The sequence below is a fragment of the Periophthalmus magnuspinnatus genome, chromosome 5 (assembly GCF_009829125.3).
Source record: "Periophthalmus magnuspinnatus isolate fPerMag1 chromosome 5, fPerMag1.2.pri, whole genome shotgun sequence".
Classification (NCBI taxonomy): Eukaryota; Metazoa; Chordata; class Actinopteri; order Gobiiformes; family Gobiidae; genus Periophthalmus; species Periophthalmus magnuspinnatus.
The window spans coordinates 28676761-28694693 of NC_047130.1; the positions used below are offsets into that span (position 1 = coordinate 28676761).

At 39.6% G+C, this 17933-nt stretch overlaps 1 protein-coding gene across 4 annotated transcripts in view; it reads left to right on the forward strand.

The window, feature by feature from the left end:
- The window catches only part of frmd4ba (FERM domain containing 4Ba), a 47076-nt gene that overhangs the window by 13351 nt on the left and 15792 nt on the right, over positions 1 to 17933 (forward strand). For 3 of the 4 annotated variants that reach the window (XM_033966189.2, XM_055221640.1, XM_055221641.1), the window contains exons 1-7: positions 10630 to 10830; positions 12600 to 12665; positions 12751 to 12845; positions 12969 to 13061; positions 13261 to 13345; positions 14328 to 14384; positions 14708 to 14730. In XM_033966189.2, coding sequence (XP_033822080.1) covers positions 10669 to 10830; positions 12600 to 12665; positions 12751 to 12845; positions 12969 to 13061; positions 13261 to 13345; positions 14328 to 14384; positions 14708 to 14730 — 581 coding nt within the window. In that variant the 5' untranslated portion in view covers positions 10630 to 10668. Of the gene's footprint in view, positions 1 to 631; positions 715 to 10629; positions 10831 to 12599; positions 12666 to 12750; positions 12846 to 12968; positions 13062 to 13260; positions 13346 to 14327; positions 14385 to 14707; positions 14731 to 17933 lie in introns of those variants that run through there. The other variant, XM_033966190.2, reaches the window with a different exon arrangement.

Below are 17933 nucleotides of genomic sequence, written 5' to 3' on the forward strand. Positions count from 1 at the left end.
GTCGTTTCTTGTCTGAGGTTTATTCACAAACACCTTTTTTTTAAGGTCGCCCCACAGGAAGAAATCAGGACTAGTCAGGTCTGTGGAGATACTGCCCCCTCTCTTTGAAAAACACTTATTATTCCTTTAATGTCATTTACGCTCGGGGCATCTCTGGTATTAAAATGTCGATGGTGAATTTGGCCCATGTGACTCAAAGTTCCACTGTACAATGAGGGTTCGTTCCTCGGTGCTGGATTTGTTCAGATTAATGTCATAAGGGTCATTGTAAATGCTCTGAAAAAATAAAAGAAAAATATTTAGAAACAAGAGTTATGCTTTTTTTTTCAACTATCAGTGGCTTTTGTATTTTCTTTGTCATCCCTTTGAACTTTGGTCATTTTTAAGTCATCACTGAGCTACAACACAACATCCGAAGTCCAGAGATACATATGTGACACCGTTTACACCCAAAATTGAGTTTGAAATGAATTTTAGAATTTCAACTGATCTTTTCATTGAAGACAAAGTTAGTTTCTTGTGTCTATCAAATCAGTACTTGCACTGTGTCTGATTTCAAGGTTGCTTGCTGCTAACTCCCTCGCGAACTGTGTCTGAACTCTTCTAAAACGCTGTCTTCTCTTTGTTACAGGCATCAAGTTCCGGAGCTTTGAACTGCGACCATTTCTCAGACTATATTCAAATGCGGGACAGAAATACGTCATAGAAGTCAAGGTTAGTGCGGAGGATGAAGAACATGGCTCTCTTGTGCTGTGTGATGTCGACAGTGAGTCTATGCAGGAAGAGCTTTTATGGCCCAATGTGATTTGTCAGACGTGTGTTGTCTGTGGAGATAGGAGCTACTAACTGAGTTGATTATGGTTAGTAAATAAGATTGATACATAGACCTAGGCCCTTGGGAAATGATCTGGACAGGATCTGAATGAGAGATCTACACAGACAGACAGAGCCACGTGACTAAATTAGAAAGTACTTAGTAGTTAAACAAAGCAAAGAATGGTAAATCAAACGTTTGGTCAAATGTGTTGGTGGGATAATTCAAAATGACACTTTATAACTGGATTGGAAAGTTTATGAAAAGTTTGGAGCAAAAAGACGACAACTGCGAGATAGACCTGGATACTTTACCTTGGGATTTCAATAAAAGTTAATAATTTTAACTAGAAAACTGTCCATGCAAGTTCTTATATAAATAGATAAGATGAGATAGATAAGCTGGACGGTTTGTCGGTTTGATTTAAAAAAAACAATACTGGTATTTTGATTGCATTCACTTGGTACAAATGTTGACTATCAGATCTTTGTTCACTCACTCCAACTGGTGTCTCACAAAGTTTTTACATATAGGAAAGCAGATGCAAATTGATGCAAAATAACTACCTGACTCAGAATTCCTTGGAAAAATTACAAGTGATGTGCGTAACATCAAACCTGTAACACTTTTGCAACACACTGTAAATATGTAAATGTCCACACTAGCTCCACTACAGCAAAGACAAACATAACATTACAGCTTTGGGTCAGCTTGCTTGTAATTGTTGATGTGCCCTCTTTTGGTAAACTAATAAGACCCAAGTCCAGTACACAAGTGGGACGTGTTCCCTGCAGCTCAGTAGTAAACATCTCGAAATTAAAATGCCCCCCACTGACAGGACGTGTTCAGGACTGTACGTTTGTGACTGGGGGGAGTGAAAGAGGAATATAATCATCCCCAGGCTTTGATCAATACCGATGTCTCATTTGATTTAATTATTTCCTGAACATAAACAATAGAGTGTTAATGACAAGTAGGGTAAGGGCTTTTTCTTCTGTAAAAGCTCAAAACACATCTAAAATGTGAAAGAGCTGCTACAGTTATAGTGAATATAAAAGTCTACAACTGCTAAAGGTTTAGTTTTCACCTAAAGTTGTAGAAAATGTAATAAAAGAAAAGTTAATAGTTAAACAACAGGGACACTGCAGACTACACACATTCAACACTGATACAGACTCTGCTTCTCTGCTTAAATAAGACGTGTCTGAGTCTGTGTGTTGAGGAGATTAATAGCTGTGAGGTGAGATGAAGTGTCGTTTATCCCCCTATTGTTAGCTAACAAGCTAGCTAAGCTCTGCACAGTCATATAGTTTATATATTTCAAACCTACAAACACTTTAAGACGGAAACTGGTTCACCTAAATGACAGAACCTCGAACCATAAACAAATTAAAGTGGTCTACTCCATTCAGTGTAGTGAAGAGTGCAGTGAGCAGGACATTGGAGAAACAAAACAGCCACTTCATAAGAGAATGTACCAACACTATCCAAAAGAGCAGCTCAGGACCCCAGTCTGCTGTACATCTCCATCTCAAAAGCACTAACCACTCCTTTGAAGGGAGTGAACTTCAGATCTGAGTCAGAGAAAAGAAATGGTTTTAGAGGAGGGTTAAAGAAGATATTTTTGTTAGGAAAGAGAATCCTTCCTTAAACAGGAATGGAGCCCTGAGACATAATCTCTCACAGATCTATTATTCCATACACAGACCCAAAGCAAACAAATGAAACAAAGAGAACACTAGTGCCATTAAAGTTTGAATAGTGCTGTTGAGTCTGAAACTGGAGACAATAGCTGTTTACAGTTTCAGTGTAGTTAGCTCCTCCCTTCAGACAGATATAATCTGACCAGAACTGAAAAAGCGGTTTGGATGAGCAACAAAACGTCTTCACTCCTACAACATTTTGTCCAGTTGACAGATTTAACTTTGGCTTTTGCTGTATAAAGCTAATTTGAACTAAAAGTATAGCTCCACTGACAAAAATTAGACAAAAGAAAGCAAAAAAAACACATTGTTTGTTCAGCTGCCCATAGTTCTGCCTCAGTGCCACTCAGTCTGGACGCTGAGGGCCATTTTTGTGTCAGTTCATAACATTTATACAGACTTTTAATCACTGGCATTTACATATTGTTTGGTCTGAACTCTTCTCCAAACCACATGCTTTAGGCTGGAGACCTCCTGATTCAAGACACCCAAGCGTATCATCGACAATTTCAGATGGATCTCGATAAAAATGTTATTGATTGTCATGATCTTGTGACAAAACTGGACAGATAGTTCAAACCGCTTCATAGATGAGACTTTTTAACTACAAAATAACACACATTTAAGATTTGCTCTAACGTAAAGAGAGAGTAAACTGCCAAACATCACATCTGCCCTGATCTATTTCATTTTCGGCAACACATGGCACATAGACAATAAATCATTATAGACAGGTCCTTGTGATGGAAGACCTAAAGCGGGCAACGTACGGAGTAATAACCAAACAATTGATTGACAGCTGTATTGTTTACTCATATCAGCTGCAGACTGGCAGACTAGAGGAACAACGGAGCTATCGGATTGTCTGGTAAATTTAAAATGCAAGGAATTATACACAAGGCTACAGCGGGAATTGTCTTTTTTTTTTTCTTTGTCTGAACTAACTTCTTTTGTTTGTGTTTTCCATGCAAATTTCCCGACTACATTCTCATCGAGGCACATTATCCAGATGAGATAAACATGAAGCATGGCCAAATAATTACCCAGTGTAATAGAAAAGTACTTGCTAACATGCTATTGGTGGTTGTATCGTTAAGCCGTGAGGATGTAATTAACAGGGATCTAAATAGGTTATAGTAATAAGGACAAGGATCTGTTCGGAGACACACATGAAATTAGTGCGGTAATTGTACTTCGCTTTAAGACTGATGTATTTATGACGTTTAGCTTAATTATATCAGTATAACCCACACATTATAGCTCTTCTTTTGGTGGTGTAAAGACCTCAAGAAAATGCAAAAAGAGTCACAGATGAACCAAGTAAACATATAATAATTTACACCAGACCCAGACATAATACGCTTCTTTTAAGTGGAATTATTCTGGGTGCACAGAATGAAACTGCAAACATTTTTAGGTTTCATCGCACCGTTTTGCAGCTTTGTAAACCTAGACCTGATTTACACATCTCCACACAATCATTATTTAAAGTGACGCTCTAAGTGCAGCCACCAGGTGCGTCTAAGACTGGATTTCAGATTTCTATAGACAGTAATAATATCGTCTTTCTCGCCTTGAGGCTCATTAGTTCTTCTTGTTGGGGGTGGATCTTTCCCCTCCCCCCTTCGCTGCGTCGTCTCCATTGCTTTCTATGTGACCCCCTGTGGTTATGTCTATTGGAGCTATTGAGCTGGCTGTGATATTGAAAACGAATGCCTTCCTTCTTTATGTTCGGAGGACGCCCAGTGTTCGCGTCTCCCTGACCTCGGCCTCGTCTTCACAACATCTGGGTTACAGACACATGTTTTGCCACGACCTGTAGCCCTGGAGTGACATTTAGTTTAGTACACATAGGGGTCCTGAGATGTCTGGATGCTTATTTGTACTACTTTATATGCATTCAAGGTTTTAATCACTTATAAACAATAATAAACAATGACTGAAAATAACTATTACCATGTCTGTCTATGAGTTTGTCCAGAAACAGGCTGCACAGCTTGGAGTTTTGTGTTTTATTTGCTTCAATATTAAGTCCCAGCTGCCTTTTGTCCTATACTTTACTATATTTTTGCAAAGATAAAAGGTCAGAGGTTAAAAATAGTGGCTCATGAGGAAAAAGAACAAAAACTATAACACAAAAAAGTAAGAAACAGTGTGGATTTCTGCAGAATCCCAACACTGGACGCTTATCTGACACGCTGTATGGTCTGGTTTCACAGTTTAACAGTGCACTATGGAAGGTTTTTTATTTATATAACTCAATGACTGCTTTTCTTTTGCTGTGTATTTAGTAGAAGCTCACATTGGGTTGACATTTTGTTTTCTTTTGTGACACGAAGAAATGGGAGCATTGATGAAACACATTAGTACACATAAGCTCTGATCTGTTTCTTAAAGGGGTTACAGACACGCTTATCAGAGGGTGGCAGCCCCGGGCCCTTCCGTCTCATCTCCTCACCCCTACCCCCTCGCCACACAAAGGCGGGCTTCACTGTAGCGTCTCGCACATGCACACGGAAATCTTCTGTCTGTCTATTCATTTGGTAAAGGGAGCTTTGTCACATGGTGTTAATTAGCGGTAATTAACTGCTTGTGCTTCTCAAACAGATGCACTGACAAAATCAAAATTCAGTTAAGCTCTCGTTTTTGGCGTGAAATGTGCCAGAGGGACGACATTTTGGCAACGAGGTGAAGTCTGAAGTCTGTCTCATGTGTAGGGTTGTAATGGAAAATGTAGAGTCTAGATTTTACAATAGATACTACATTTGAACAAAGTATTAAAGATGCACTATGTAACTTTTCTGGTGACTGATCAAAAGGTCAAGCCAAAAATCTCTTTCTTATCTATCACATGATGTTATTAACAGATGCGTTGATTTTAGACCCTTCGCAATAACAAATTTTGAAGCTTGATATATCAGAGACAGAGAAATATTGCAATAAATGATAAAATTGAAACTACTTTATGCCACTAATTAAAATTGTAATGATCTAACCTCCTGAGACCCGAGCTCTTGAATGACATACTTTATTAATTTCTCTTTGTCATTTGTGCTGATTGGACCTGATGAGTGTAAAAACAAAGACTTATCTTTTTACATTATGAGAAAAATGATGTCAACGTATGAGCACATTCTGTCGAGTTTTTTAATGATTTTGATAGAACAAAATAAAACCCCATTTGAATAATAATTTGCAAAAGAATATTTATTAAGCACCTGAACACAGCAACATTTTTCCTGAGTTCCTGAGTCCATTTTGAATCTAAACTATAATATGTTATACTCTTCTGTGAGCTTTAAGTGACAGTTTAATGACCTCATATGTGGACACCAGGACCTTATAGAGAAAACAATGTGTATTGTGACCAAGACAGCCCAAAATGTGTTGTCCATATATGTGAACGCCAGGTCCTAGGAGGATAAGATACTCCCAGGAAATAAACTCTGAACTGCATCAAATAAACAGCAGAATGTACTAATAAATAGCCATAAAAGCAATTTATTCACTCCGCTACAGCTCAAATCTTATCCTATTACAACAAAAATAACCCAAATCAAAGAAAAAGCACTCACGAAAAATACAGAGGTCCAAAATATATTGTTCTAGCTTTCGTATATTGAACAATAAGTCGATTAAAGTAATTATCGTGACAGGCCTAGTTTGTATTTTGAGTTCATGAAGTGAAATCTACGTCAGTGAGAACTCTTATTGTGTTGGGGTCTTCTCTGTGGTTATTTTATACGAGGAAGTGAACATGTGACTTTATGAGTATGGTCTGGGCAATAAAATGAGACATACTGTATATAGGGTTGCTATGGTTTCAGATCCCATATGGACACGAGCTGCAGTCCCGGGCTGTGCTTGTTTGCTTGCTTTTTGTTGTTGGTTTTGTGCTGTTATATTGTAAGCATCCTGAGTCTTCTATCTTTCCTTTGCCAGATTCAGACATTTCTTAGGATTTCAGCATTGTTAATCTCGTTGGATTAACACATGTTGAGAAGCTTTATATCCGTAGTAAAGAGTTAAAACCCCATGTTCATTTTGCAAGATTTTCTTAAGAGCTAGCGTGTTTTTTTCGGTTACTAGGGGGATGGGAGGTCCAAACATCCCCCCATAAATCCACAAGTCGCTCCCTGTGCATATGTAACATTTCTCCATGCCCGAGATGGTTGTCATTCATATTTGATGGACTTAATCTATACATGTATGATGCATGACTACAAATGATGGTGACAGCTGGGTGCACCTGCTCTGTCTCTGGGCGGAGTGAAGCGAGGGGACTTACAGACAGGATGGTGCATGCATGTGGTCCGTGCTCCTGGCAGCGTGTCAAAGATGGCGTCTCGGATGTCTGCCTTTCACATGTCAGATGCACTCCCACTATGAGGCACGGGCCGTCAGCTGGAGCCCTGTGTGTGCGACAGCTGCTGCTCTGAAACACACAACCGGCCTCAGAAAGAAATCAACAGAAAGAAATGTTTAAAAGAGTCAGCGATGGTCAGTGTGGTTGGTGTTTGGTGTTTGGATCGGGTGGATTTCAATTTGGAGTTTGCAGATTAATCATCCCGAACCAGAAGAGGGGAAACCCTACTTTACTCGCAGCAGGAGTCTAACACTTCTGTGATTAATGAAACATCATGCAGTGGAAACACACACTGGCAAAGCAGATGTTGTGGCTACAGAGCTGACAATCAACTAAGTGTGTGTCAGATTGGTACAGAATAACTTTTCATTCATAGACATTGATATAATCTACAAATAAATGACTCATTTTACTGTCTGGATCTATTGTTGTAATAATCAAATTGTGTTAAGTGTGATTCTTATAGAGTTTTTACTTTTCTTTTTTTATATTTATGGAGTAGTATAATTTTAGGACAAGTTTTGGATTATTTATAACAATTTTGTTTGCCAGATATATCATTTTCACGGACATTGAGTAAATATAAGATCACACAGAACAGGACAGCAGCTCTTTAAATGCTTTACCTCTTTATCCCCAGACATTCACTTCCACCCTCTGTTGGTGGTTTGAGTGTGGTGCAGGTAGAGTGCATTTGCAGTACAATGGGTTTTGCACGAGGGAGGGAGGTGGAACAACAGTTGGAGAAGAATGGCCCTTTAAGTGTTGGGTCTTGTGTTGAGCACATGACTGTGATGACTTCACAAGAGGTCGCTCTGTGAGCTCATGGTGGTACCAGGATGGTGACAAGAGGCTTGTTAGTAAAATGAGATGGCTTTTCCTCTTGAGTTGTTGCCTCTGTTCATAAAATCACTGAATCTAAATGTAGCTGCAGGTCTTTTTTAATCAAAACATATGGAAGGTTTCTACATGGATTAAAGGCAAGGCAAGTTTATTTGTACAGCACAATTTGTACACAAGGTAATTTAATGTGCTTTAAAGAATAAGAAAGACATTAAAATCACAATACAAAAAATCAAAACATAAATAATCACAAATAATCATCATAAAATTTACATTAAAGGAGAAAAGTGCAGAGTAAAAACCTTTCAGTCATATGCACAGAACTATTTTGAGCCTGGATTTAAACATTGTCAAAGTAGAGGCCTGAGTCACATCTTCAGAAAGATTGTTCCAATGCTGATTCCCCATGTTTAGTCCTGGTTTGGTCCTGGTTTAGTCCTGTTTTAGTCCTGTTTTAGTCCTGTTTTAGTCCTGTTTTAGTCCTGGTTTAGTCCTGGTTTAGTTCTGGTTTGTTGTTTGAAATGTAATCTGCAAGTTAAAGTGATGTTTAATGTTTTGTTTCATTTAAGTCCTGATAGCACAAAGTCGTCATTGTACTTTGCTATTAGACAAAAATGTGTTTAATACTAAATTTTGAATAGGTAGTAGTTTATTCTGCATTTTTTAGGCTTTTAAACCAGTTTTTGACACCTTAGAATCAATATTTGGCCCTTTATTTGAAATGCATGGTTGGCATTAAGATGTGAGCCGTGCTTTTTTATCCACAAAGCACAAAGACTCCACCTGTTGCTGCGCTGAGGAGTGAAGCCGGTAACTCAGAACAGGATGTTTGTGGAGGATAGTTTGAGGGCAGAACTGATCAGCTGGTTGAAATTGTGAACTGGCAGATCCTAAAAGAATTTTTCTTGTGAACATTTTGTATCTGAACGTACTGTCCAGTTCTCCACGTGTGCTCTTTGTGATAAACAGCAGCTTGTGTCCACCATATGTCTGGCTCTGGCTCCAGGCAACTGTGGCATCGCACGTCTGCCTGCCTAACTATCAGCCTTCCTCCGCTACAGTTACGCTGAATCCTGCCCTCTAGGTATGAGCTACGGGCCCTAATCATGTTACACCTCACAAAAGATTTTCACAACAATAAATCTGGCTTTGTGGAGTTGACAGTGGAATGTTACTGTTGTGTTGTCGGACGTATTATTCTCATGTTCATAAGCCTTTTAGAAGCTTAAATGTCTATTGTGTGTGAAATGTTGCATGCTCATGACAAGAGGATTATTTTTAAAGGGTTTAACTATGGTGTTAAAATTTCTCACACATTTGCCATATGAATATGATCTATTTCAACAACATTTAGTCTGTTTTGATCCTTAGTTACATATTAAAGAGCCGATATTACGCTATTTTTCTGGTATATGCTATAATGTTGTTTCATCTATACACCTGCACTTGAATCATTTGGATAATTTTAGCTGTAAAAAAGGTGAAACTGAGCATTTTGAGCTTTGCAGATGTAGACAGACTAATAATAAAGGGCTACGCAAAGACAAAACGCAAGACTGGTATGTTTTTGAGGAGGTAACGACATTCTAACATGGATTAAATCTCACACAGAGTCAATTTTGTTATGCATTTTCATGGTATTTTTAGCAGTAGCCATGATAGACAAGGTTAACGCCATATTGTAGGACATTCAAGGCAAAGCAATTACATCTGGAGCCAAGCAGGTAGCTCCCAACAGAAAACTTACATTGTACCTTTAATTAATGTAGCAGAACAATTTCATGATCTGGCTTAGTGCGTTTCCACAGAGCCTCGAGTCTATTTTATGTGATGCGTGGGGGTAGAACATTGGTCCTATGAGCCTAAATGAGTAGCTCTGTGTTGACCGTGGACACTTTGTGAGAAGCAGGCTCACAAAACCAAACAGCAGGATATTGTTTCCAGACTGGCGCTCACTCCCCCAGGCCTGTTTAACTGAATCAGGTGGACTTTCATTTGATATTAATTGCAGCTTAAGCTTTTCTTTAGCCATTAGAGCCATTTCAAGCATCAAAGCATAACTGCATCTATTTATTGTCAGCGCTACCTCGTATATTCAAACTCCAAGCATTATTTTTCCAGCTGAATAGAAGGGTGGAGATGTCTGCTCCAACCCAGGAAATTGCCTTCACATCCCAGACAGTGCGATTCCCATGCACACCCTGGGCAGACTAATAAAGCTGCAAAAAACGTGAATCAAAAGAGATGAAGTCATTTTAATACATTTCACTCTTACTATCAACTATTATCAGTGATGCACCAATCAATGTTTGGGCTTGAAATTTAATTTAAGTGGGTCAGAATTAATTTTAACCTTAGTACAGCAGCTGATTTTATACTTTTACGATTCTGCAGCAGGTTTCTTGCTTTTCGTTCTGGTTTAAACCTTGAGCAAGAGTGATTTAAATATTATGTGTAGTCTAATCAAAACTAAAACTAGCATCAATTGTGAGTATAAATACTGAAAAAAATCACATAAATAGGACAAAATTAGGCATTTCCTGAATAGAATAGTCCTGATCCACATGTTAACTACTATTATTTTACTATTATTTTGTGTAAAAAATTAGATCTTTGTGGTCAAAATTGGAATCTAACCCGAGTTGTTTTCTGTCCTTGCCCTGATATACATTTGTCCTTGTACTTTTTACTTTATTTCTTGATTTTAAATAGCTCTTGCAGATTTGTGTGGGTGCCTTGTTGCTCCTACACTTGTGCGCTCATATGCGGTCCAGACATCGCCTATCACTGCTGCCCCGCTCTCCTCTGTGTATGAGACAGCGCTTTGGCCCAGAGCCCAGTCCAACTCTCAGGCAGGGTACCGACTTCTCCCCTCTCGTAACATCGCATCAGCTGGGAGACACATTGCTCCATCACATACTCCTCTCACTCTGAAAACCACGATGGCTGTCCGTCTTTTACGTGGAGTTGAGGACTTGGTGGTGTCCAGTAGCCAGATTATTTGGACTTTGGCCCATCAGACGTTAAGGAGATGGTACTGTCATGGTCTCATCCCGTGTCAGCGACTTCTGGAGACTTGGTTCAGGGTCAGAAAGTGTTACCAGGTATGACATACCTCTGCTTACTAAAAGAAAGTGCTATGCTTTGCGCCAGATGGATTGGATGTTATTAGCGGAGGGCTTTTGAATCAGCACACACTTTCTCTTGTCTGGCTCATTAGTGTATGCCTGTGTTTGTGTGTTAGGCTGCAGGTTTAACAAGGCGCTCTCTCACAGCATATGGTGCTAGTTAAGGAGCAGCATGACCGTCCATTTGATCTCACCGTCTGGGCTGGTTTGAGAGCCAGTAAAACACTTGAAATGCATTGTTGTGGGCACACCTGAGCTATGTCAGCATGTTTGTGCCCATGTTCTTCGAGTAAACTGGAGTGAGCGATGCTGCGCTGGGAAGTTTTATATGTTTATTACAAAGTTTGAGAATGATATGATCAAAGCACTGTTTTATTGTTACCCAGATTATAGGTTTTGAGAAGCTGTTTGGTGTAGATTTTGATTTTGTAATGTACTGGTAGGTAGTATTTTAGCTGTTATGAGGCTGATCCAACTCTCCTAGTGTTCTGCTGACCTCTTTATGAGAGGACACAACACCTTCTAGTGTGGAGGTCTGTTGTTGTAGTTATACTGCTAATAACAGAGCTGTGTGCTGTGTTCAAAGGCCCATGTGGACACAGCTCAGTGGGAGCAGGTCAGCGGCTGGGGCCATGTGAAGAGGGCACATTAAAGGGCTTAATGACAGGGCTGCAGAGGGCAACCTCCGCCACACTGCCCTGCCTTTTATCAGGGAGACCCCACTCCCCTCAGCTGCACACAGAGACACAGGCCTGACAGGCTTCAAGAAGGACAATCCACGCTTTCACAGGACCTTTTTAAAACTTTCAATGAGAGCTTCTTTTCTATAGACATTCATCCGCACACACTATTACTTAATAATGTTTTATGTCATATTGTGAACAATATATTCTGAATGGCTGAGGAGCAGATAAATGGCAGTAGTTTGCATGACATGACAGGGCAGTAGCAGCTTTGTTGTGGCTGAGGACACAATAGTGGCCAGACTGGAGTTTACCATGGTGCCACTGGGCGTCTTCTGCCTGCACCACTATGACCCTCACTTTCCACTGTGGAGGCCAAGCACTGGAAACCACATGTTTATCGACTTTCCACTGCTTGTGTAAAATAAAACTATAAGTGACTGTTAAAAAAATAAAAATAAAAACATGAACAATGGAATGACATTTTGATGTATCTCGTCGCTGGTTTGCTGATTTCAACAATAGTTCACCAGTAATTAAAGAAAAAAGAAATCTAGTAGTATACCTGTGTGCTTTTATTTATTTGTCAAGAGGGGGATCTATACCAGCAAAGATCACTTTCTAAAAGCATAGCCATAGCCTTTACAACAAAACATGTTATAGACTATGGACAATGAATTACAAAATGGTCAGACAGCTCAGATACTCAATTTGATTCAGAGTTGAAGTATTTTGTTGATCCTGTTTATGCGATGCAAATGAAGGAAATGATTGAGACAATTGTTTAGACAGAACTACATTTTTATTTAAATGGATGAAAAGATTTGTGGATGTAAATCTCTATCTTTACTGCACTTTCCACAGTCCAAATGCAGACGCTGTGCTTCGTTAAATCATAAAATAAAATATGGGCGGTTTAGTCCAGTGTTTTTAGTTTGGTTTTTGGTCTGCTTTAGTTTGTAGAGTGAATGTAAACATAAACATGTGTGATAAGAGGTTTATCATGACTAAATAAATATCTCAATAAATGCTTGTCACTAATGTGCTGTTTGTATTTTGCAGATGACAGAAGGACGGCAGTGCCAGATTGATCTCCTCGATGACAGAAAGCTTGACCTTCTAGTTCAGGTCATTATCTTCATTTAAAATATGTAACAGAGTTATTACATTTTGCCATAAATCAATGTTCTTTTTTCTCTTTTGAACCTTTCAGCCAAAGCTGTTATCTCGTGAGTTGTTAGATTTGGTCGCGTCCCATTTTAACCTGAAGGAAAAAGAGTACTTTGGACTATGCTTCATAGATGACACGTATGTGCACTATAAGTAGCCTGCACTTGTAATAATTCATGCATGGTTCTTTTTATTTAATTAAAGGCAAACAGAAGATTAAAGGCACCTTTTCATGATTCATTCTCTTTATTCTTTGTTCAGGGGCCAAAGGAACTGGCTCCAGCTGGATCGTAAAGTCCTAGATCATGCATTTTCCAAAACGTCTGGTAATGTGGAACTTCAGTTCCTCGTAAGGTCAGTCTATTAACTTTGTACCAGGGTTTGTTTGTTACTCTGCTAAATTTCATGTGGTTGAGAATCCTACATTTCTGGCCAGCAGATGGCAGTAAGAGATTACTATGTTTGTAATTTAAATGCAAACACTTCTGAACTTTGAAAATATTGTGCACATTATAACTTTTTTTATCTTATCTTTTGTGCATTTTATTTACAGATTTTACATCGAAAGGATAACCTATCTGAAAGAGAACAACACAGTGGAACTATTCTTCTTAAATGCCAAATCTTTAGTCTATAATGTAAGTAAAACTTTCTGCTTATGGTTACATTTATAGAGCCTAGTTATGCATGCATTTTGTGTAATTTTGTTTAAATGGTTGGCTACATTGCAGGGTTACAGTTAAAGCTTATCCAGTGAGAACAAATAAACCTTCTAGAACCTTAGCAATGAATTTGAGCCAAAGAAACATGACAGATGCTGTATGAGACAAACTGAACATGAACATACTCTGACACACGGCCCAACAGCACCCCCCCCCCCACACACACACACACCCACACACCACACGCGCACCCCCCCCCCCCCCACACACACACACACACACACACACACCATCTCGCTTGAACTTTTTTTTTCATGGAGAGCCATTTGCGGACTGTCGTACAACTGCAATTACACACATGATTCTTGCTCACTCAAGAGATTGTTCAATCTGCATTATAAACTCCATGAGGTAAATAATATTGCATTTAGGCTCTGAAGTCGGGTTTCGACCCCACATGCACCGTGGCTGGCCTGGGGATTTTGTAGATAGAAAAAATCTGGGAGGGCTGTTTGTGGATTGGTAAAGTGTCTATTTTTCCCACTGTCCCGGGTGCACGTGAATGCGGCACGTAAACAGACGTTGCATTTTTTTTTCGCGCGGTAGAGCCGGAGCTGGTCGCCCTGGAGACGGAGACTGTTGAACCTGCTTTTGGACTGCACCACTTATCAGCGGGGGACACACTTCACCAAGTCGACAGTTTCTATCGTTATTGCGCTGTAGTTAACGTGTAACCGATTCTTCGAGCACATGTCATACTCCCGCTGCAGTACTCGGAGTTTGGAGTACTTTTGCGGACTGTTTTAAGTCGCTGAAGTGAAAACACAGTGGTTCAGTCCGTAACTGTGGGACCGAGGTACGAGACGGGGCAGATTTGCTCGAGTCAAGTGTTTGGGACAGGCTGCCCTTTGAATGTGCGTCTTTTAAAAGCTGTCCGTGTTTGCCCTGTGCTCTGTAGGAGACCATCGAAGTGGAGAGTGAAAATGTCTTCAAATTAGCCGCATTCGCACTGCAGGTAAGAACCATTTTGGTGCAGAATCTTGTGCACAGTGAATGTCTCTGCGCCGTGGATAAAGACGCTCAGTTTGAAACTGTCCCCAGGGATTTGTTCTTTGTAGTAGAAACTTTTGTTACAGAAATCTACCATTTTTATACTTGCGTAGATCTACACTCTAGATTAGTTTTTTTGATCTAGCAGTTAAATTTGTTTTAGATACTGATATGAATGCTCAGATTTGACATTTTGTTAGACTGATTTTGTTAGACTGATATGTTTATCTAGGTGAAGTTTAGCACTTGAGCTACTACTGTTAATACTGTTTTCTTTGCTTATCACAGGAAGCAAAGGGAGACTATGAAAGGTAAGCTTTTCTTTTGTATATATAATAAATGTGTTTTGAGTGAGAAACTTCTTTTTCAAGCATGTTTTCATATTTTTGTCAATATTTGCATGCATATCAAAGCCCAGAATTAAATCTTTTTGGTTCAAACTAATTGTTTTCAAAATGCCAGCATTGCCTGTCACTTTCTTTTGTTCGTAAATCAGTAAATACTGTGCTATGAGTTACTCATAAACTGAACCTAGCTCATATTTTGATTTGCTGGTTAATAATCCACTGTGTTGTGACATTGAACTAACCCTAGTCTTTAGCCCTGCCTCCACAGAGAAAATACCCAAGGGTGTATCATTCTGACATTGTTTAACTTATTAAGTCCAATATTGTGTTAAGGATGCCGTGTTTGTTCTGTTGATCTGGGTGGGAATTTTTCGGTACAAAAACTTCTTACTCTGTTACTACATGAGGTACTGTTGTCTTAGGGGGCCTTGTTCTTAACAGCTTGACCTCATGATAAGGTGCAGGCAGCGCTCCACATAAACACAAGCCACTGTGGCAATTTTTTTTGAAAAGTTATCATCCAACTAGGGTTTTACAACAGCAGAGCTCAGAATAGAACGCCAAACCCGATAAACAGCTGGAGTACTACAGATATTATAGTGTGTAGTGTGATAAATGAATTTACCATACATCTATCACATTACAATGTCAGAATATTTTTCAATGAACGCTAACTTTAGGACTCAAGATCTTAAAATCTCCATTGGTTTAACATTAGACTAGACACAGTCCCAAAGCACACTGTATTGCCCCCATACGGGAAATTTGTCTTCTGCGTTTGGCTCATCCTTCAATGCCACTGGGGAATCTCCTCAGTAGCAGCTCGGGGACCCATCTCCATGATCTTGTTGCTAGGTTTGGTCAGGACTGTGTTGGCTGGAGGTGTTTACGTATGGTGCATGTTTTGGGTTAATGGGGGAAATCCGAGCACACAAACTTCACACAGTTTGGTGACCCGGGGATTGAACTCTGAAGCATGACTGCTAGACACTCAGCAATGATGTTTTTTACAGTCTTTTAAAGAAATTCTAAAGTTTGGTTGCAGGTTATGCCTAAAATTCAGTGACTTAAGAGACTAGTGGGAGTGAAAGTATCAGTAGAAGCCAAAATAAAAATCTACCACCATTTTTTGTCTATTACTGTTAGTGTCAAGCCCTGTATGTAGTGTTGTATAACTGAAGGGCATTGGCTGCGCTTAGTAAACATAAAGCCTGGTGGAGAAGTGAGAAAGTGACCAAGCGAGTGACAGAGTTGCAGAACCTGTGCTGTCCCGCTGCGCTGCCTGTAAACTGCTCTATCTATTATCCTCACACAAAGATCTGCAGGACCTGAATGCATGCAGCCTCACACAATGCTGAAAATGCAGTTTAACCTCTTGTCAAACCTCTGCTTTTGTTCTCCTGCAAACTAAGCAAAGTTTTTTTTACCCTTTACTGTGGCGCTCATTAGCTGACTCTTATTTACAAGCATGAGTGGCCTGATAAATGCTGAATGTTATTTATTACAGGGTTAGTACAGTTTTATGCCTCAATGCTTTGATTTAGTGCCACTTAAGTTTCAAGTGCAGAGTGCAGGCTGGACAGGCTGGAGCTTATGTGGGAGTGGGGATAGGCTGAACTTTGTCCCAACTTTGGAAGTACAGTGCAAGACAAGCAGCCAGCTAATCTGAGGGAGTTACTGAGGGATGACCGGAACATTTTTCTCTGTTACCATTTGTTCTGAAACATTTTTATTGTCCTTGAACCAGGAAGTAAGTTAGTATGCTAGTTGTTGTTAGCGTTACAATAATGGCAAAACTCATTGGTGGGAGTAATTAGGATGTTAGGAAAATTGAGAATGTATTAGGAATTGGTGAAAAAGTTTGAACCATTGCAAACTGTCTAAATTAATATGAACTAGTTTGTTTTTTAGTTTTTTTATTACAGTAAAAATCAGCTACCGCACTTTTTAAGTAAGTAGGTTTTTTATTATAACTTTTTACAATTGGAACGTGTGCATAGTTAAGTAAATATCAAGATTACAGATTTGTGTCATTCTGTGATCTTTATTAATGTTTATACCCATCTTGCAGAATTGGTACAGTGAGATTGTTCTTTGGTCTCTTCACTAAGAATAACAGAGTGATTCTTAAATGTACAGAGCTAGTTTAGAAAAATTACTTTTGTTTTGTTTCCTGTGTGAAGCAGTCCAGTGAATCCCCTCATAAAATAAAAATAAAATGTGTCAGCCTCACTTTGCATTACTTAAAAGGCCCTGGTGCAGAAAGATTATCCGTGGAGGAGTGTTTGGGAGGCATGGATGGACCTGAATGTCTTATAACAGACAAGCAGGCGGCAGGAGAAGTCACTGTTGTAGAGGAGCTGTGTCGGTGTGAGCTTCCCTCCCACTGTGCACAGACTTAATGCTCCGTCAGGTTCCATGGTGTACTTCACTCCCATATGAGGTCCAAGGAAGGTTACTATTGTTCAAAGAAACGACTGAATGTTCCCATTGTACAGGCTGACCGTGCTGAGCTGAAAGCTGATTTGAGACAAAAAAATTTGTTGACAAAAAAGAGATATTTTTGACTGCATCCACTTAAAAACACTGAAGGAAATAGAGCTTTAGAGAGATTCTTACGTTACTATAATAATTTGTCATTTAGGGTTTGGGTCCACCACAGAAACCAAACAATTGGCCAAGGAATTGGGTTTTAATGCCATATAACTGAGCGCCTAGTTAACAAAAATAACCTTATAACTGTGTAATAGATAGGGAAGGGATGTGGAAGGGCATTTCATCTTGTTTCTGTGGTCTGGCATAGAGATTACCCAGTCTTTACACTGCACCCCCATAATCATCAATGCAGAACTAACATTTTAAATTGCACTGTACTGATGACTGTAATCCTACCAGATTATCACACGAGACCTAATTGCACCCATAGTAATATCACACCGGACACATTTAGCTCCGTGCTTCTATTTGCAGGTGTAGTCGGTACTTAGTGGTCCATTCACAGCAGCAGGCTCTGTCATTGTGCCACCACACGTCAGTCCAGGGAAGAGCTGACACATGAGTATATCTCCCACAGTGACTGGGCACAGATGGGCGGGGCCATAGACGCCGCGCTGCATGCTGCGGGGAGATAACACACACAGTAATGAATTCCAGATTGCTGACGGAGC